The 21,190-nt window shown below is 46.3% G+C and overlaps 1 protein-coding gene across 1 annotated transcript in view; it reads left to right on the forward strand.

The window, feature by feature from the left end:
* TTC22 (tetratricopeptide repeat domain 22) overlaps nucleotides 1-20,539 on the forward strand; it is a 304,817-nt gene extending 284,278 nt beyond the window's left edge. The window contains exons 6-7 of the mRNA XM_069642120.1: nucleotides 12,715-12,867; nucleotides 19,317-20,539. Of these exons, the coding sequence (XP_069498221.1) occupies nucleotides 12,715-12,867; nucleotides 19,317-19,847 (684 nt within the window). The 3' untranslated portion in view covers nucleotides 19,848-20,539. The remainder of the gene's footprint in view (nucleotides 1-12,714; nucleotides 12,868-19,316) is intronic.
* The last annotated feature ends 651 nt before the right edge of the window (nucleotides 20,540-21,190 follow it).

The raw sequence follows: 21,190 nt of genomic DNA on the forward strand, positions 1-21,190 counted from the left end.
CATTAGTCCTTTTGCTTCGTTAATGCACCTTTTTTCCCCCCAGATGCCATGCAACTACAAACTCTCCTATCAGTCTCAGTCGAACCAGTCTAATACCTACGCTGCCTCGGACAGTTACAAGGGGAAGTCCCAGGCTTACCAAGGAACTCAATGCAGCCGAGGTTTCTCACAGCAGGGGCCAATATTCCAAGCAGACCTGAAAAGTCTCAGACCCGCCTCTCCACTTTCACACCTCAGTGGGAGGGACACTCTCTAATTTCATCGAGCAGTGGCGCTCCTTCACCACCCTGCAGTTATTTCTACATGAGATCCAGTCCCTCCTTGACGGTCGAACGTCTTCTGGTCCATCAGCAAGGCTACGGTATATACGCGAAGTACTTTCTCGTCAAGAAGAAATCTGATGGGTGGAGACCCATAATCGGCCTGCGCCTCCTCAAAAAATTCCTTCGGTCTCAAACCAGTCCAATGGTCATGCCACATCGCATCCTGAGCCAACTGCAGGCAGGAGACTTCCTGTCATGGCTGGACCTGAAATACACATATTTCTAGATCCCAATACATCTATGCCACAAGTGGTTGCTGAGGTTCACCGTTGCAGGGCGACAATGCCTGTTCAAGGCTTTGCCCTTCGTCGTAAATTACACGCCATGGGTATTTACCAAATGCCTCTCCCCAACTTCAGCTCAACTCCGTCTTCAGGGGATCCATGTTTAATCATCAATGACTGCTTGATCAGAGCCGAGTCTCTCCAGCACACACAATACTTTATTTGCCATTGCTAGGATTCTCAGTCAATTATGCGAAGTCCTGCTTCTCAGTGCGCTCTGTTCTGTTCTTTGGGTTTCATCTGGACACGCTGTCTTGCATCGCTACCTCATCAGAAGACATAGTGAAGTCCATCCTTGCAAAGGCCCTTCTGCTTTCGTGGAAAATGACTGTCGGTCTGCAACATGAAAACCATGTTAGGGATGATGTTGTCCTGCAATCGCCTGATCTAGCATTGCAGGCTTCGGATGAGACCTCTCCAGAAATGTCTCGATGCCCCCTGGAAGCAAATCTCTGGCTCTTGGGAGGACAACATTCTTCTGACATGTCCCTTCTCAGATGCTCTACGCTGGTGGATGCTTCACTCCAATCTCACTCAGAGGGCGCCCTTTCGTCTACTGGACCATCAGGTCACAGTCACAACACACTCGTCCCTTTGAGGGCTGGGGAGTACACACATGACACTTCATGCCAGAGGTCTCTGGTCACAGGAAGAAAAGGAGCTTCACATCAATGTCCTGGAATTGCGTGCAGTGTTCTGGGCACACATGTCCTTTCATCTGCAGCTTCAGGGCTCAGTGATTCGGCTGTTCACCAACAAAATGACCACCATGTTTTACATTTGCAAACAAGGCAGCACATGTTCCGGTGTTCTGTAAACAGAAGCTGACGCCATTGGAACATAGGCTGTAGCAAGAGCAAATGTAAATGTTTTTCCATTTGGTGTGCTGGCCAGGGACGCAACCCCTTCTACATACAAGACGTCTTGCCTTACCTTCTGGCTTTGGCAAAAGCCGGTCTGGCTCATTTCTCCAACAAGGTACACCTTGCTGTCATCTCCATATTTACTCGTTCCCCTGGGACGCCTTCTCTATGGCTTTATAGGCTCAATAAGGAATTCCTCAAGTGACTGTTCTGTCCTCCTTCCCTCCTATCCAAACGCCTGCTCCAGCATGGAAATTGAATGTGGTTCTCTCCAAGCTTATGGAGCCCCCTTTCAAACCTATCCACTCTGAAATGTTTTCCTGTAAAACTTTTCTATTGGTTGTCATCACCTGCACAAGACGTGTAGGGAGCTCCCAGCTCTTTCGTGTAAACCTCACTGTTAGATGTTTCATAAATCTAATGTGGTTCTCCGAACGAACCCGACGTTCATGTCCAAGATTCCGTCTTCATTCCACCTTAATGTTGCTGTTGCCTGTCTTTTTTGGTTCTCCTACCTCTCCAGAGTAACACTCCTTGCACTCCTTATACGTGATTCGAGTCCTGAAATTCGATGTCTCTCACACTAAGAGTTTCCGCAAGTCTTCACAGCTGTTTGTGATTTTTGGTCCTTCTGGCACTGCATCATCCACAAGGCTTTCTGAGGCTTTCTCCAACTCTCTCCCTAAATACTTCCCTGCCAGCGCCCTCAGCTCCTCTAACTCCAACTCTCTGTGCATTAAACACTTCTCCAAGCAGAAAGTAGTGGGCAGGTCTCTCTCTTCGACTGGGGCCTCTCTTTCGAATAGCCTCCCTGCCCCTCTGAGACTTGAACCAGACCTCTTAACTTCTGGAAACTTCTCAAACTCTGCTTTTCTCTGCCTCTTTCCCTTCCTTGCTTCCCCTCTTCTGCTGAGACTGGTGGACTGGACCTTCATGAATCTCACAGGGTATCAGGCCCCTCTCTTCCCAGCACTGCCCTAGCGGGCCACCTACCCAGTGGCTGTGCATCCCACCCTTGGTATTCCTCCGCCCTAGCATTTAGCCAGTGGCCACCGCCCCTGGGACCTCTCAGATCTTCCCTCTCAGCAGCACTTGCTCATACCTTGTCCCCCCCACCCCTATCTCCTGCACTTCTTTTCAATGCCGAATGGCACAACGCCTAGTAGGACCATGATTGTATATTTACTGTCTTTTGCCATTATAATGTGTTCCTTACCCATTTTGCCTTGTGGCGCCTGGAAACACGATTTTGTTGTATAGGCGCCTAATAAATGCTCAATAGATAAATGGCCAATGCTCGTTTCAAGATCCCCATTTCAAGGTGGCTGTCTGCTGTAACGCTCACCTGATTCCCGTAGAGGCGCCGGTCTTGACTGGGCGTATACCGTATCTTCAAAGGTGATGTGTAACACACGGCTGGCTCTTTGGGCTGGACCTCTGTGCACTGTAGGTCTGGCTCGAAGGGTAAGATGTCTGCAGATAGAAAATGTGGGATTAATGAACCAGGTTATTGAATGTCTCTCTCTTCTTCCCTTTCTCTTCTCCTGTAGAACCCCAAAGGTTAACGCTCTCACCTTAGGTAAGTGAACGCCGTGCTCTCCATCTGCCTCGAGGCAGGGTGCTGTAACCAGTTTCTTCACTGGATAAGGGGAGCAGGCCTCTTGACTTCAGAGGACTGCTGTCCGTCGTTTACTGCACGAACGGTAAGTTTCGAGTAATTCTAATGTCTTTAAAGTCTTTTGTAATGATGTCTCTTGTTTTGCAGGGTTCCGGCGATGGCGGATGGCGGGCTGAAGTGAGTTGAAGATGGAGCCCGTGTGATGAATAGAAGCGCCTGGAAGCACGTAAGTAAGCGCTTGTTGCCAGCTTCACGATGCGCTCTAACTGTCTTTTTATTTTGCAGGTACAAGTTCGGGGCGGCTGCAGGGTGGCGGAATACCCACTGGGTTAGATGTGGAAAGGAGTAATGGCACGTGAGTATTAAAGTTCCCCAATGTCTTTAAACGCACCTTGTTTTGTCTTTCAGATGCGGGATGCAGCGCCGAAGGCCTCGGGAGCGTGCGAAGAGTTGGTAAGCTTTTGTCTTTCAGATGCCGGAATGCAGTGTGAAGACCTCCGGAGCGCACGAAGAGTAGGTAAGCCTTTGTCTTTCAGATGCCGGAATGCAGCGCGAGGCGTTGGTGACAGCCGATGGACCAGGTAAGTGAAGAGCTGTCACTGAAGACCGTAATGCTAACCTGTTCTTTCTTGTCTTTATAGGTGTTGCTGAAGACTGGATTCAGAATGGTAAGCCTTTTTCCTTAGGCCCAGGATCAGATGCAGAAGACACGATGAGCGTTCTGCTGCTGAGGATGCAGAATAACGCAAAGCAAGATTCATCCATCGGGTGTGGTTTAAATAGCCTCCTGTAGTGCTTAGGTGTCTCCTTCCACAGCCACGCCTAAGAAAAGAGTTCCTGCTTTCCAGAAGAGTTCCAGTGTTCTGAATCTAGGGAGTGGCTCCTGCCCCACCCAACAGGAAAAGTAGTTCCAAACAGAACAGGATCAGAGACTCAACTGGCAGGCAAGTAAGCAGCATGGTCTGCTGCAGGTAAGTCCACCCAAGCATTATGAGCCCGGCGCTTCCAGCACTGGGACTGGGCATATTTATGAGCCTGGTGCCACTGGCGCCAGGACTGGGTCCAAAAGGTCCCAATTGGGACTGGTTGGCACTCGGAACCTGGGTTATGGATCTGCTTGCAAGGGAGTTGGGAAAACCCTGACCTTTTGGAAGCAGAGATCATGACATCCGCATGCATATCGTATTGTCATCGGCTGGCTAGTAGGCCTCTCCCTGGCAGGTGTAGAGCTCACTCTACGAGAGCTGTCGCTGATACAACAGCGTTTCTCTCTGGTGGATATTTGCATGGCCGCTACTTGGAGATACGTGCATACCTTCACAAGGGTTTATTGTCGATAGGGATTCCACAGAGGACTCCAGGATTGGCCAGGCAGTGCTGCATGAAGTGAGTGTTTTCTGAGGTGTGTGTTTTTCTTTGAGTTGAGCTTTATTTCCACCATTGTGGTATTGTGTGTACTGCTTTGTAGTCTATTCAAACAGCATGTGAATCTATGAAAGATCCAAGGCTGGAAAACAAATAAGTTACTTTAACTCTTGTTATCCAGCATTGGTATCTTTCATAGATTCACATGTGACCCTCTCGCCTAACCCACGTATGGCTCCTCTTGGCTCATATTGCCACCTTCACGTTCGCTTGCCGAAATCTGGAGATGGTCTCCAGGGGTGGAGCTAAGGGCGACCAGTCTATTCGCCGTGTGGCAATATTTCCCAAAATCACTCTGATAGAGCACTGAAGTGACTTCATTTTTAACATTTAAATGTAAACCGCTTTAATGCTACAGGGGAGTACCAGCCTGACAACAGGGACCATTCAAACAGTACGTGAATCTATGAAAGATAGCAATGCTGCTCAACAGGAGTTACTGGTAAGTAACTTACTCCATATGTTATGTCATGTTAACATTATTTCTCCAGCATTGGATCTTTCATGGATTCACATGCTTAGAATATTCCCCGTCGTCAGACTGGGAACCCTCGGTACACATATATATAGTCATTTCCAATAGGAAAAACTTCTGCCCTATCCCCGTCTGCGTCCTCTACGGGGCCGCCCACGTACGCCCCGTTGGACGTGATGGTATATAAGCCCGCCCCCGCGGGTCCCTTCAGATTTCAACCGTCTCCAAAGATAGTGGGATCTCCTCGTGTATTTTCTTCAAATACTTATCGATTGTTTCTAACTCCTGCGAGTTTGTCTGTTTGGTCCGCTTCTAACTCCTACGAGTTTTGTTAGTTGGTCTGGCAATAATGTCGGGTAAGCCTCTTTTCCGCCCGTGTGCCACGTGCGGTCTAAAGAAGGTTTATGAAGGGGATGGCCATCTTGACTGCATCTACTGCCTTCACCCCCACCACTCGGCGGACCAATGTGATATCTGCAAGGGGTTTTCCCAAAAAACCCTGAAGGACTGGAATCGGCGACTGGTCTCGTGGCTGAACGACGGCGCTGGAGCGTACCCTCAGTCGGAGGTAGGATCGGTGCGCAGTATCGCCTCAGCGAAAACATCAGAAGCCTCCCGACGCTCACATCCGTCGGAACCTCCGGCCAAAAAATCACGACCTTCGGAGAAGGACGTGCCTCGAAGTCATTCCTCTAAGGCCTCATCGAAAGAATCGACGAAGAAATCATCTTCCTCTTCTTCTTCGTCGAAGAAAGATAAGGACAGGCCAAAATCCTCCTCGAGCGATCAGAAAAGATCAGCTACGAGTAGAGAGGCGGATAAACGCAGGGAGAGCTCCGCGAAGGCGGGACCGCCTAAGCCACCTGCAGGCCCTCCGTCGACGACGGCGACGATCCAAGTGCCCACTCCGTCACAGTCCCCCGCCTTTCAAACGGGCTCATCGTCGACGACGATTCCCTCGTCGACGGAGTTCCAGGCCTGGAGGCCAGAAGCGTTCGACATGGGGCTACCCGACACACTGCTACAAGAACAGGCAGTTTCGATCGCCTCCAAAGAAGACGACGGCTTCAGAATAGTGAGCCCGGAAGACCTGGGGCTACGGCCCAGATTTCCTTCTGGTGCAACCTGCTCTCAAGTTTTCACCCAGCCTCCAAACGCCCAGGCTACTCTCTCCATGGAGGTACTTTCCTCCTTACACTCGCTCTTGAAGTCCCTGGACGAAAGGCTCCCACCTGTTCCGACGACTCCCCTCGTCGACGAGCCCGGACCTTCACACCGCCCGACTAGATCGGTCGTGGGCCCAACTGCTCCAACAGTCCAGGAAGAAGGTGAGCTCTCGGACTCCCTCTCTGAACAGGGGTCAGCTTCTGATATCTCCCTCTCGCCGTCGAGAGACCCGTCATGGGTTTCGGATGTGGAGGTGGATTCTCCGAAAAGTCCCATTCACCCATCTCCACCGGATGACATAGGGGCCTTCCATTCCATGATGGAAAAGGCCTGCAAGGAGTTCGGTTTGACCCAACAAGAAGAAAAGAAGGACTGCTTCCTCTTTGACCACATGGGCAAGAATAGGCGTTCCGTTTTTTCGATACCGATACTGGACCACGTATGGAAAGAGGGCGTCCAAACCATGCGGCATCCATTCTCGGAACCTGCGGTCAAAGGCCGCGTAGAGAAAAAATTTAAAGTTCCAGATTCGACGCCAAAATGCCTCTCTGCGCAACCCACGCCTGACTCGGTGGTATCGGCGGCGGCGACGAGAAAGGCAAAGGCCCAGCATAAGTGCTCTACCCCGCCGGACTCCGAAGCTAGACGCCAAGACGCTTTCGGTAAGAAGATCCTGTCAGTGAGAGCGTCAACAGTGAAAGCAGCGAACTCCCTGGCAATCATGGCCAGGTATGACAGGGAGATGTGGCACAGACTGGCACCCATTTTGGACCACCTCCCAGAAGAACACAGAAAATCAGCTATGTCCCTGGTTCGTGAAGGAGAAGAAGCCTCGAACCATGCTATCAATATAGCGGTGGACCTGGCAAACTCGGGGTTCAAACAAATTAACAACGGAGTGGTTCTACGACGCCAGGCCTGGCTCAAGTGCACCAACTTTAGACCCGAGGTGCAATATAAGGTCGTCGACATGCCTTTCGAAGGTGACCACCTGTTTGGCGAAAAGGTGGATGAGGCCTTGAAAGGAATGAAGGAGGACTCTGAGACGGCGCGCTCGCTGGGCTCTCTCCAAAGTGGTAAGCCCTTTCGTTCCTTTCGCCCCTTTAGAGGAGCTACGGGAAACGCACGATTTGCGGGATCCAGGGATAGAGCATTCGGGAGGTCTTCATATCCGTCCCAAGGCTATAGACGCGCCTCACAGTCCTCGACCCGACGCAGAAATTTCCAGGCCTCTAAGAGACGTCCCACTTACTCGTCGTCGACGGGAAAACAAAAAGATCAACAATGACGTTCTAGGAGGGAGAGTGTCAAGTTGCGTCGAGGAATGGGAGTCAATTACGACAGATCGGTGGGTTCTGGACACGGTGAGACTGGGACATTCCCTAAGATTCAAATCCAGACCTCCAAGACGTCCACCGATACGCCTGTCTCAACCACACCTAAGCGTCTTGCGTCGAGAGGTTGCGCTCATGCTAAAAAAAGGCGCCATCGAGTTAGTCCCTGCTTCACAGAGAGGCTTAGGGGTTTACTCACGCTGCTTCGTAGTAAAGAAACCAAACGGGAAGTGGCGCCCCATCCTCGACCTACGGGACCTCAACAAAACCCTGCTGAGTCAAAAGTTCAAGATGCTTACTCTACAGGAGGTAATCAGATCGGTCCAAAAGAACGATTTCCTGGCGTCTCTGGACCTCCAAGATGCGTATTTTCACATTCCGGTGCGCACTCACCACAGGAGGTTCCTGAGGTTCCTAGTCGGCCAAACACACTACCAATTTACTGTGCTCCCTTTCGGCCTGAAGTCCTCCCCAAGAACCTTTACAAAGTGCCTAGCACCCGTAGCAGCCTGGCTGCGGAAGGAAGGGCATCACGTTTACCCGTACCTCGACGACTGGCTCGTGAGGGGATCCTCCCCAGCGTCGACCAACGACAGCCTATTGACCACCTTGCGACTGCTACAGCGTCTGGGATTTGCAGTGAACTACGAAAAGTCTTCACTAAAGCCCTCGAAGAGCTTGAAGTTCCTAGGTGCTCAATTCGACACCCACACGGGACTAGTGAAACCATCCCTGGAAAGGTTGTTGAAGATCAAACACCTGACAAACCAACTTCGTTTACAGAGAAGGTTGTCAGTAAGAAAATATGCGGCTCTCCTCGGCTCCATGGCATCGTGCATCCACCTAGTCGCGAACTGCCGGTTGTTCATGAGACCTCTACAGGAGTTCCTATCAGACAGATGGAAGCAGGCCACAGGCCGCTGGTCGGACAAGATAATAGTCGACGACGAACGAGTTATCAAAGCCATCCGATGGTGGAAAGTGGCGCGCAACCTGGACAGAGGGGTCCCCCTGCAGGAGCCGGAATTTCAGAACACCATCATTACAGACGCCTCTCTGTCGGGCTGGGGAGCACACATGTCACGTCACCAAACCCAAGGCAGGTGGTCGTCGACCGAATCTCGCCTACATATCAACGTCCTGGAGCTAAGGGCGGTGAGATGGGCCCTGAAATCTTTCCTCCCACACATCAAGGGGTCAAAAGTAAGAGTGCTCACGGACAATACGACAGCTATGTTCTACCTGATAAAACAGGGTGGCACCAGATCCAGGACCCTCTCGAAGGAAGCTCAAAAGATCTGGCATTGGGCTTTAAAACACCACATCTCCCTAGTGGCATACCACCTACCGGGAGCGAAGAACTTACAGGCGGATTCCCTGAGCAGGACTATGTCACAAATACACGAGTGGGAGCTGGACTCCACTCAACTCGGGGAAATCTTCGAAAGATGGGGGACCCCGTCGATCGATCTCTTCGCCACGGAAAGAAACCGAAAATGTGCTCAGTTCGCGAGCAGATGGCCCCAAACAGGCTCCCTGGGGGAAGCGTTCTCGTTTCCGTGGACAGGCAAGTTCCTCTACGCCTTCCCTCCATTTCCCCTCATACGGAGGACGATCCAGGGGATCCACAGGTACAATTGCCGGGTCATCCTAGTGGCCCCGCGCTGGCCGAGGCAACCATGGTTCTCAGACCTCCTTCATCTGTCGCTGGATCAGCCGATACCATTCAGGAAAGTACCGAACCTCCTGTCCAGGGACGAGGGGACCGTGTGGCACCACAATCCGGACAGCCTGAACTTAACTGCATGGCTCCTGACTTCTCGGAGTTCGGGAACCTAAAAGTCTCGACTGATTGCCGAAGGATTCTGCAGGCGGCCAGAGCCCCGTCCACTAACAAATCATATGTAAGCAAATGGAAAAGGTTCTGTATATGGTGTCAAACACAACAAAATATACAACCTTTGGAAGTAACTCCGGAGCAAATCCTCCCGTATCTTCTTCATCTTGCGGAGAGCGGACTGTCATCATCGTCAATCAAAGTACACCTGGCGGCTGTTTCGAGATTTACCAGAAGAAGACAGTCCCCTCCACTATTCAGTGACAGGCTAGTGAAGCATTTCATGAAGGGTCTGTTTAGAACCTTCCCTCCGGAAAAACGGTTCCCACCGTCGTGGAGTCTGAACACGGTTCTAGCTGCCTTAATGAAGCCTCCCTTTGAGCCAATGTCCTCTTCATCTCTACAATTTCTATCTTGGAAACTCGCGTTCCTAGTTGCCATCACTTCGGCTAGAAGAATGTCGGAACTACAGGCACTGGTCATAGACCCTCCATATCTGAGGTTCTTTAAGGACAAAGTTATTTTATCAACTAACCCTTCATTCATCCCAAAAGTACCGTCGGTCTATCATAAGCACTCGACCCTGGTACTCCCTACTTTCTTTGCATCTCCTTCGTCGACGGCGGAGAAGGCTCTTCACACTCTGGACGTCAAAAGGGCGCTAAAATTTTACCTGCAAAAAACGCAAGATATCAGAGCCACCAGACAGCTATTCGTCGCCTACGGCCCCTCGGCTAGGGGTAAGGCTATCTCCAAACAAGGTCTGGCTCGCTGGGTCTCCTCGGCGATTACCCTGTGTCATTCCAAGGCCGGGAGACCTCTACTACATCGTCCCAGAGCCCATTCCACGAGATCGACATCTTCCTCCATGGCTCTATGGGCAGGAATTCCGCTGACGGACATCTGCCAGGCGGCGGCATGGTCTGTTCCGCACACGTTTACGCGCCACTACTGCCTGGAAAAGCAGCACGCGGATGAGGTACAAATGGGAAGGGCAGTGCTTCGCCACCTTTTTCAATGAGGTAAGCCAAAGTTTCAAGAAGAATGCTGCCTATTATTATTTGGCCTCAGCTGGTTTTTCAGAGTTTATACATGAATGTGCATAGTTTATTGACCTAAACATAAGTGGTTGGGTAGATATGTGCGCAAGGGGTGCATACTGAGTCATATGACATAGCATTGTATGGCGGAAATCCGTTTCGTATCAGTGTAATAAGTTGTTGCTTACATACATGGTGTAAACGGTAGTGTTTGGGGGTGTCTCTACGAATGTAAGTTACATTGCACTCTCACCTCCTTCTTGATGTTACTGCTTTACAATCTATTCTAAGCATGTGAATCCATGAAAGATCCAATGCTGGAGAAGGGAGTAGTTTCTTACCTGTAACTCCATTTCTCCAGCATTGGTATCTTTCATGGATTCACATGCGCCCTCCGGCCTCCCCGGACTGCAATGTGGAAGATTGGTATGTAAGCAAGTTTTCCCCCCGTTATCTTGGAGGGGTCGAAATCTGAAGGGACCCGCGGGGGCGGGGCTTATATACCATCACGTCCAACGGGGCGTACGTGGGCGGCCCCGTAGAGGACGCAGACGGGGATAGGGCAGAAGTTTTTCCTATTGGAAATGACTATATATATGTGTACCGAGGGTTCCCAGTCTGACGACGGGGAATATTCTAAGCATGTGAATCCATGAAAGATACCAATGCTGGAGAAATGGAGTTACAGGTAAGAAACTACTCCCTTATTGAGCGCACGTTCACCAATAGGCATCTTGGCGCTAAGTCCAGCACAACAGTAACCAGCAGCAACCCCTGTCTAAGAGGAACGTTTTTAACGCTTGCCAAAGTGACAGGTGGTTCTCTGTGATCCGCAGCCACCGAGGTAGTGAATTCCACAGTTTGGCAGTTGCCACAGAGAAGGTGCGGCCACAAACACAGAAGAGTTGAATACTTGGAACCTGAATTACTGCCTTCTCCTGGGATCGAAGAGACATGGCACATACGGCCGGAATTTCAGCTGTAATTACTCCACCCTCCAAAGTATAAAAGGCCCTGTGTACAAGACACAGGGATTTAAACTGAACCCGTGTACCAATCGGGAGCCAGTGGAGTTGGCAAAGAATGGGGAGATGTGGGAAGCAAACAGAACACAAATCACAGCTCGTGCTGCAGTATTTTGTAAGATTTAAAACCGTTGAAGAAAGTACTGGGACTGAGCTAAAAAGAGCGGTTTCAGTAGTCCACACAGCTTAAGGGAGGCCACCATAGGGGCATGAAACTGAACAGGAATAAAAAAAAAATAAGATTTTGAACACAATCTTTAATCTGAAATGTCCAGACTGCTAGACAGCTGCAGCCTGAGATTCCAATGAAAGTGGGTCTGATAATTTAACGCCAAAATCCTTCACCACCGGGATGGGGTATGGGAAAGAACCAAGAGAGACAGGCCAGAAATCAGGAGTCCAGGGAGAGGCAACAGAAAGTGGGCCCACCACCAAGATCTCTGTCTTGTCCCCATTTAACCTAAGCCAATTATCGCTCATCAACCCTCCCACCGCCTCCAGACAGCTCTGCATATGAAGCAGTACAGTATGCAGGATTCATAGTGGAGATGTTCCTTTCAAGAGCTATGTGCGTTACAGGGGTACAGTATTAAACTATGTGACAATAGATTCGTTATAGCTTAAAGGTTTTGGATGAGGTTTGAAGAGCCATTTACCGGTTAGCAGTGATTAATTTGTAAACCACATAAATAAAATATGTGCAAGGACCCAAACATTTTCCATTATGCCCATTTTACAACGTGGTCACAACTCACTGCCACTACTCTCACCTTCCACTGCTTCTCCACACAGTGCCAATCTGGTATTTCTTGCAGGCATACACAAAATGGTCAATATTTTCAGTGAATGCATAGTGGACAATCTGAATTCATGTGGTGTTTATGTTATAGTAAGTGTATAGTGCTGAACCCCCAGTGAAGTAACCAAGTGTTCTATATCTGTAATGTGCTTCCTACAGAATGTTAAATTGGGTTGTCTATGGTGTACCGTAAGTTACAGGTGCTGGAGTTTGTTGGCCGACTACTTTGTGGGATTTTTGGAAGCAGAAGGGGCATGTTGAGAAGGGAGGCATGGGAGTTGGAGTACAGTTTGAACTTGGTCTGGTGTAGAGATCATTTATTTTGAATGCATCGACAAGGAAGGACATTTTGAGTTATTACCCCTTGGCATGGAAGTTTCACGAATCATGGCTTGAACCATACATTGTTGAATATTCAGAGAACATCATTTTCTAAAGCATTTGATTTTATTTTACTAGCACTGTACGTAAGAAAATATGTAGTTGTTGGTGATAAAAATCCCAAAACCTGTCTTTGATTTTAGATTTATATTAAGATCTACATCCGGGACCTAGAACGTGCAAAAATGGGAGGCGCTGGACTACCAGAAAGGAAACATCTCACAAATGCCAAATCAGATCTGGAAAATATTTTAAATGTTTGTCCGTGTCTCAAGACATACTTGGATATGGGCCAGGTAAGAGCCAGCACCATCTACTGCTTGCCCTCTGAAAAGGCAATGGTCACAGCTGTGGTGGAGCTCTGCATTCTCCTTTCGCACTTCCTTGTCCATGTCAAGCTCGGTTTCCCATTTGTGCATGAGATTACCTAGTGCATTATGAGCTGATATCATGACCACTTTACTTACTAAAGCCTCATCGACCTTGGGAGGTAGCATTATCGCAGGATAATAAACGTCCTAAAGTTATGGCCCGTGAGGAAGCTAAGGGTAATGAGTGGTAGAAAGGTAACTACACCTGCCAGGGCCTATAAAGCTATCAGCACATAGTGTTGATAGCAATGTAGGTTTTACAGTTTACGTAGTAAAGTAAACATTCATTGTGAATAAAGTACATGGACAAGGTGTGAAGGCAAATTAAATGTGGTTTGATATTGTAGTATTTAAATAACGAGTTTGTCTTTATGAAATAGGTTTAACATGGAATGAAATGTGGGCGAAAATAGTTTCTTTCTTCGAAATTGAAAGCAGCCTCACATGTTTTAGTTTCACTTTGGTATATTAAAGTGGACGTTGCTGTTCCCCTGTCTGCTTCCGAAATCAGAACTTTTACAATGCAGTCAAGAACAAAAGTTATTGACAGAACCCTGAGCATTCTGATTGACTCAGAGGAGGTCATTAAGGCCTTCCATGCGTTAATAATGAAGAGTTTATGCATCGAGCAAATTCTAAACAAATCGCAACCATGTAAATGACTACTTTATTTCAACTTGTTCTCCATCTTCTGGCAAAAAAGTTATCCAAGGCTTGTTCTACTATACCTGAAAAGCTTAATTCGTTTTTCTTTGCCTCTATTCCAAATTCTAACAAAACGTCTATCACATTCAGCTATATACTATTGCAACTTCAAATGGTAAATATCTTTCGGGCTTATTCTGAGTCAGGCGGTCCGATAAAAAGGTGCTGGTATCCGAGGATACCAGCACTTTACCGGACCGCCTGACTACAGGAGTGCCAGTGGGACACTTGGGTCACCTCCGGCTCCATGCTGGAGGTAAGCCAGGCACCCTACTGGCTAAAAAAAGCCCTACCAGTGGCGGTAATGACAGCAAATTGGTGTTTAGCAGGGGTCCATGCTAGACTAGGTGCACGTCATGCCTACCCTTCAACAAGACTTGAGCATACACCACAGGTACTGATTTTGGGATGTAGGGGTACAATTGACTCTGTTCCGTAATCGTCACAGGATTTGCAGCATGTGGTGGGTGGAATGTTCATCCTCTAGCCAGTGTTTATTTTTTGCTACGCAATACCTTGCTGTCCAGGGTTATGTCTCTCCTATGCCCCCTATTGGTTTAGCAAGAGCATGGTTTTACACACCCTGCATTCAGATTGTTATGGAGGTATATGCATGCCAAAATCCTTGTCTGCAGATCAGGAATTCAAAACAGCCTGGGCCAAGCTACATAACAGAACATGCTCAGGATATAATGTCATTTGCTTCAATGTTTGTGGTGCATCTGAGAATGTTGCGACCATATATGACCTTCTCTGTAGCCCCTTCCTTTTACACTATTAATGCTTTCTGAAAATGTCTGCTGTACCTCTTTTTAGTATTTTAAAAGATGTTGTCTAGCTGACCAAGTTTTTGGGCAGATTTGTCAGAGAACGTAAATCTGTGGCCCCATTTCACCAACATCATGGGGTAGTAGAAGTCATACCCCACACCCATTAACCCACTGATGATATCCTATGAAGTGCCATCACATGACATTTTCACACCAATGACTTCACAAGAGGTGACATCACAAGGCTTTTGACCTTGTTGAAATGCTAGACATTGGTTCCAATATAGTCTACAATAAGTATAGCAATAATATATCACTTCCAAATGATACACAACAAGTACAAGGAATGCAACTCATTTGTAGAGGAGCATAGAGAATTTGGTTGCAATCCTTAACTCCTAAATGATGTCCCTGTCACCAGTTTTAACGGCCAATGGATGCATGACCATGTCTTCTCCTTGCCGGTTGCTTTAGAAAGGGTGGTGCACAAAAAAGCCAGTATCCCTGCTACAGTGAATGCACAGATTCAGGTGAAGGATCATCCTAATACAATGAAACACCAAGTGGTCACAATTGTAAACCCAAATGACCCCATAATAACACCTATTGCGTTGTTCTGTTTGTATTATATCCGATGAATTCAGGGCCTTGATCCTATGGTTCTTAAGGAGACAGGACCTTCAACAAATAGCATCCGTCAGGACCTTATTGAGCAGGCTTTATGGCAGAATAGTCCCAGGTTTGTGCTTCACAGTTTTCTTTGTGACTTTGTGAGAATGTTATGATTCTTTGCAATTCATTTATCTGGCACAGTCAAATAACTGAAGAGCATTAGTGCACACTTTTGACGGTACAGAGTACAATCATGAAATTAAGTTTATAATATTAAAACAATATGGGCCTCATTACAAGTATGGCATTAAGCGGTAAATCCAAGTTTGCCACTATGCCATATGATGAGGTCGGGCCTGGAGTGAAGGATGTACCCCAGAAAAATCCTCCCACTCACCGGACAAAAATTGGCGGAAACGGCAGAATTATCACGGTGGAAATTCAGTCGCAGATTTGCCGCCGTGAAACCGCCCAATTCATAATGAGGCCCTATATTTATTTCTTTTTTCATTGTGATTTGGTTACATATCAAACCTTTCACAAACATTTAAAAGACATCATAAAATGAACCGCCTAATTCATTATATTCTTTACATTCATAATTACAAAAGATTAAAACACTACCAGTCAATTAGTTTACTCAGCCATCTCCATATCAGAAATAGATCTAAAATTCTACATTAAGCCTATGCCTTTCGTAAACAAATTATTCAACTAAACTTAAAAGCTCATTAGTCTGTACAAATATGTCTCCTACCAAGTTAAAAACAACATCTATAAAATTCATAAGAGCAATCGAAAGTGCTACGGAATCTCCCCTCATCATCCATGCCCACAGGTTATCAATGTGTACAGAGCTGGGAGTTGATCCAGATCTCTCAAAGTGCGTAAGGCAAGATCAGCGAGTGCTTTACAGTTTAAATTCCAGTGCTTTAAAGTTTCTATATATTTTAGCCGACACACTCTACAAGTCCTCTGCTCATAAGGGAGTCCAATCCTCAGACCTAATACTTCTAACAATATTAACAATCTACAAAGCCACACAAATGAAACCAACCCAGCAGAAAATGAATAGCAAAAGAAACATCACAGCAGATCTACAATCATCCAAAAGATGAGACCAATAATCAAGTCTTTAGTTTGGCCCTTTACCCGGGAGGGAGTTCGCTCCAGAAGCATACAAAGGAAGCAAACAAATAATGTGTGTAGCACTTAAGTACCTCTGATCATAGTGGCTCCCTGGTTCCATCCTTACAGCCACCTCATTCATGCAGCTGGGCAGCCAGATATGCTGGATTTCCTTAAGGTACCTCTTTGTGAGTTAGGCCAACCAACCAGTGGTGCAATTGTAGTAATGGGACACATGCACAAATCTCCTGGCCCACACTTGCCTGTTGACCGTCTGGGGGGCTGTTTTTAGAGGTCAAGGTTAGAGGTGGTCAACCTGGTCTAGACTGAGTTTCCAGAATTAATGCACGATACAAAAAAGGGCCTACATAAAAGTGTGGAAGTCGTATAGTGTAATAAAGGTCTTCATCACATTAAGACAATGGAACTGAAAATGACAGGATTTGAGAACCTGCTGGACATTCAACTTCATTAAAACAATCGGGCTCCAGCAGGTAGCTAGAGATCTGGCAAAGGAAAGATAGAGTGAAAACAATCCCACACTTGCCCGTCTCTTGAACCCAGATGTGGCCAGGCAAACTGTGATTGAACACAAATATACATCCAGGGTCGCCCCTGGAAGAACCACGTGCAGAAATGAGCTGCATGCAATTTCTGTGGTTGACCGCAGAAATTAACAAGCACTCAGACTTGTTGGTTTTCAGTTTTAAAAGATCTCCAGATAACCGACGCTTTGATATGCATCTCGTACTCTCCTAGCAACTGGATGCACTGGACAAATTACACCACAGGTTCAGCTGGAATTCATCTGCCTACCAGTGAACTGGGAAGCCACAATCATATGCCAACCAGCCTGACAATATGAAACCGAATGATTGGTTATAAAGGAGGAAAAGCAGCACCATGCACTGATACCTTTCACATATACCTCTCCCGGCTCTTCAAGCACCCCTGAGCCTGACAAATACTCCCAACTCATATTGGAAAAGATCACCTTTACAGGTTTTGTTTTATTTTGATTTGTAATGTGCCATGGGCATAACAGGTTCCTGCAAGCGGTCAGGGAAATGGAGTCCATGAACAAAAAAATACACATAGCTATTGGTAGAAAACAATTTTTTAGGTACCATGGAAAAAAACTATTCAACACATTCCAGTAAGAGCATGTTGTTCAAGATTCCACATTCCAGTAAAAGCCACAGAGATATTTAGTGACCTCTTGATTTAAGAGTTCTACTATGAGGGCCTTTTGAAGCCTTTAATGAAGTTGTTGTTGGCGATTCAGTGGAAAGTCGTTCCACAGTGTAGGGTCCTGGATAGAAAGCAGATTCCTTCTATTTGTCACTTCTTGAGCAAAGTTTGTTTGGAGGCGCTGAGTAAAAATTGACCTTAGTCTCATAGGAAGATAGTAGGGCAAGTGGTCAGATTGGTAAATAGGACCCATTTTCTAATAGCATCTGTGGGAGACACAGAGGGCCTCATCACAAGTTGGGCTGTATTCCCGGCTGTAATACCTCCGACTGTAATAGCCCTAGCACCGACCGGATTGGGCCTTAACGGTAAATCCCCATTCCTGATTGGGTCCATTGGATCCAATGGGGATTTTTCAGTGTTAATATTGCGAGGTAATACAGCCGGCTGTAATACCGCCAAAAACAGGTATTTTCACCTCCAGAAAAAAGCTGGAGGTAAAACAGCCGATTTAGCACCCAACTTGTGATAGGGCCAGCCTTTAAATGCAGCCGTAATGCCGTTACCACCGCCTTTAAGGGCTACAGCCCAACTTGTGATGAGGCCCACAGTGTTTTAAACTGGATCGTCATCTTGGTTAGAAGCCAGCATAGGGCTTCAGAGCAAAGGAGATGTGGTAACTAACAGGTATTGAGGCCTGAAACGATTCTTGCAGTTCTGTTACTAACAAGTTGTAATTGCCTGATGAGGCTTTTGGACATACCCAGAGAAAGTGCCTTTCAGTAGTCCATTCTGCTTAGAACCATCACTTGGAAAAGCTGTCTCTTGACTGTCACCTCCCAACATTTGCTGCAGTTTTTGCCTTGTGGTTTTAAGGTCTTTATTCTCCAAGCCTGATCCTTATTCTCAGCCTTAAGGTCAATCCTAGCTCTTTTATGTAAACAAAGATATGCCTCACCACATGCCTTAAGGACATTGATCTCTTCACAGCAAATTTGAGTTTAGATACTCAAGCAGAACCATATCTGTTTAAATACAGATGACCAAGGAGGAAAGGAGAACTGCTACATCACTCCTTTACCTTGGTATGATTCTTCCTTCATGAGGATGTAGCGTGCAGCAACAAATCCTCTACCAACCTCTTATTGTACTGCATGCAACTTGCCCAAATCGCATGTCGTCATATATGGCGTCTGTTCTGAAACAGACAACTCCCCACAAGGGATATAAACTGTTAAATATCACTACTAGATCATTTAAAACCTTCCCAGTGAATTCCCATCAAGCGACATGCATATCTAACCCAGCACATCAGTAATTCAACAAATTCACTACTCAACAACTTCAGCCTCACACTTCCAACCCTCTCAAACAGCCAAACCCTCCTAAAAAAAAATAAGAGGCACAAACAATCTACATGTTGTTATAACCAGGATTCCAGTGCAGACATTTTCATTAATAGCTAGGGCTGTAACAAAACTCCCGAAAACCTTTCAGGGTTTAAATCCAGTCACACACATGGATGTTGTTTGCACCCCTGAAATATTCAGTTTACTAGCCAAAGTAGGCATGTTGTCCCAGATAATTGGTTTTATAGGCTAGACCACCTATTTTGATTCATGTCTTTCTCTAGTTGGGGATTGAGTGGGGAGTGATGTGGTCAACATTTTGAGCATTCTTTACCAGGCTGGTGGCAGCAGAGTTAACCACAGCCTTTAAAGGAGACATTGATGACTTGGGGACCCCCAGACAATGCAGAATTTCTACTGTAAAGATGCAAAATGACCACAACCTCAGTCTTTCTGATAAATACTGCTACAACTTTGCACTTGTAACATTACTCAGCTGATAGGATTCACAATTCTGGGGCGGAGTTGTTCTTTTTTGAGTGTGTTTACAATGTTTAGGCAAAATTGATGTATACAATGGACTAAAACATGCAATAATATAATTTGTATGTTGTTACAGGTCTGCTATTACATGGGCGTTGATGCCATGCAAGAAATGTTTCTGGTGGATGAAAATGCACTCAATGATGCGTTAGTTTACTTCGCTAAAGCCTTGGAGTTTGTCCCTGGAGACACGCTACCTGAAATACAGCTGCTCCGTGGAAAATGCCTGAGGATCAAAAGTGAGGAACTGAATGCCATTGAGTGCTTCAAGCAAGCAATAGAACTGGATGATGTCGGGTCCTCCTACACAGAGAGCTTCCGATGCCTGATAGAGACACTACTCACTCTGTTTAATCAGAAAAGGATGACAGCAGAAACTCTGGTCAAGGAGGTTGACGTTTGGGTGAAGAAGGCAGAAGAAAAGTACCCAATCATACGGGTTCGTCAGGAGCTACAAGTGGTTTGTCGGAATCATACGCCAGAGATTGTTGAACTCTCAAAAGCAATGATCGCGATGGGGAAAATGGACCTAGTGAAACTCTTGCTGGACACAATGAAAACAGACTTTAGAAAGCGAAGGCTAAGTGAGCGGGCAACATCTTTTTAAAAACAAGAATAGGACTGAAAACACCAAATTATGAATTTGTATTATTTTTATTTAAAAACCACGCATGTTGGATATTTAAGCAAGTAACTTGAATCAAAGGAACATTCTAGTTAACATTCTGTTTACCCAACAATTTGCAGGTTCAGAGTGTGCTTTCAGCTTCTTGGGGTGGGGGCAATTTAGCCCTAATTTCTCCAAGTACATGCAGCCACAAGTAGATTGAAATCTCAAGTTTGATGGGATCCTGCCCTTTACTAAACAAAATGAATTATACATATGTTATCTATGGACTGCCAAATGGATCTGCTTTCTCCTTCGTACATGCTTCCTGATCGCCATACACCACATTTGTATTCAATATATGCTAAAATAAACCAGGAATTTACTGTTCTGTGCAATTGGAGATCTCACAGTGCATGTTAAATCCAGGGAACATCTTAGTTTACTGGCAGAAATATATGCAGTTTGCACACAATGCACTCTTTCATCTTTTCCATAGGGGTATAAAGTTGAACATGATGACAGGATAACTCTTTCCACACTTCCCTACATACTGAAATTGTGGGATAATTGCCCACCCCCACTTTATGGTCTGTGGGAAGGGTAGAAACACCAGTCGATATGGCAGTTTTTAATGTCTATAAGTATGGCAGCATCTTTTGAACAAAAATAAATAAGCCAGTTCATCGTAATGTTGTTATGTTTTTAACTGAAGTTAATACCTTGGAAAATAATCAGAGAACTGTGCAGAGGTGAAAGAAGCAGTTTATGAATCCATATATCTAGTTTAAATAACAATTAACTGACACAGCTCCACAGGAGTAAACCAATGCCTTTGACTTGAATGTTTGTTTTTGCATAGTGATTAACTTTTCACAATTCCAGTTTTACTTTACATATGTTGGACCAAGTCTTTTGTTGAATTCGACATAGTGAAATGAAACAAACATACACTTTATACAAGGTAAATGAGATTGGGGAAAATTGTTTACTAAACAGTGTAAAACCATTATCAAATTCAGAGGGAAAGGTATCGTTGTGACAGTAAAAGGCAGGAAACTACACATACTGGGAGAGGAGCAAGAACCAGGGACTTCATATCCAGAATCTTTCTCTCTCTCCAAGGCTGGGAGACAGCTGGATGGACAATAAGCTAGGGGCACATTGGTCAGTTCCCAACATTTGATAGTTGAATTCATAAGACTACGGTATTTCATGTGGGATGGGAGGTGTTTGGACCTGTGCTGATAGCATATGAAGTTACAATTTTCTTTGGATTTCATTGAGGTCCTCTGAGTTCCCTATTCTTCTGTAATGTCTTGGGAACATTTCCCTTCCCACAA

This window comes from Ambystoma mexicanum, chromosome 1q (assembly GCF_040938575.1).
Source record: "Ambystoma mexicanum isolate Mex_15411 chromosome 1q, UKY_AmexF1_1, whole genome shotgun sequence".
In the NCBI taxonomy this organism is placed as follows: Eukaryota; Metazoa; Chordata; class Amphibia; order Caudata; family Ambystomatidae; genus Ambystoma; species Ambystoma mexicanum.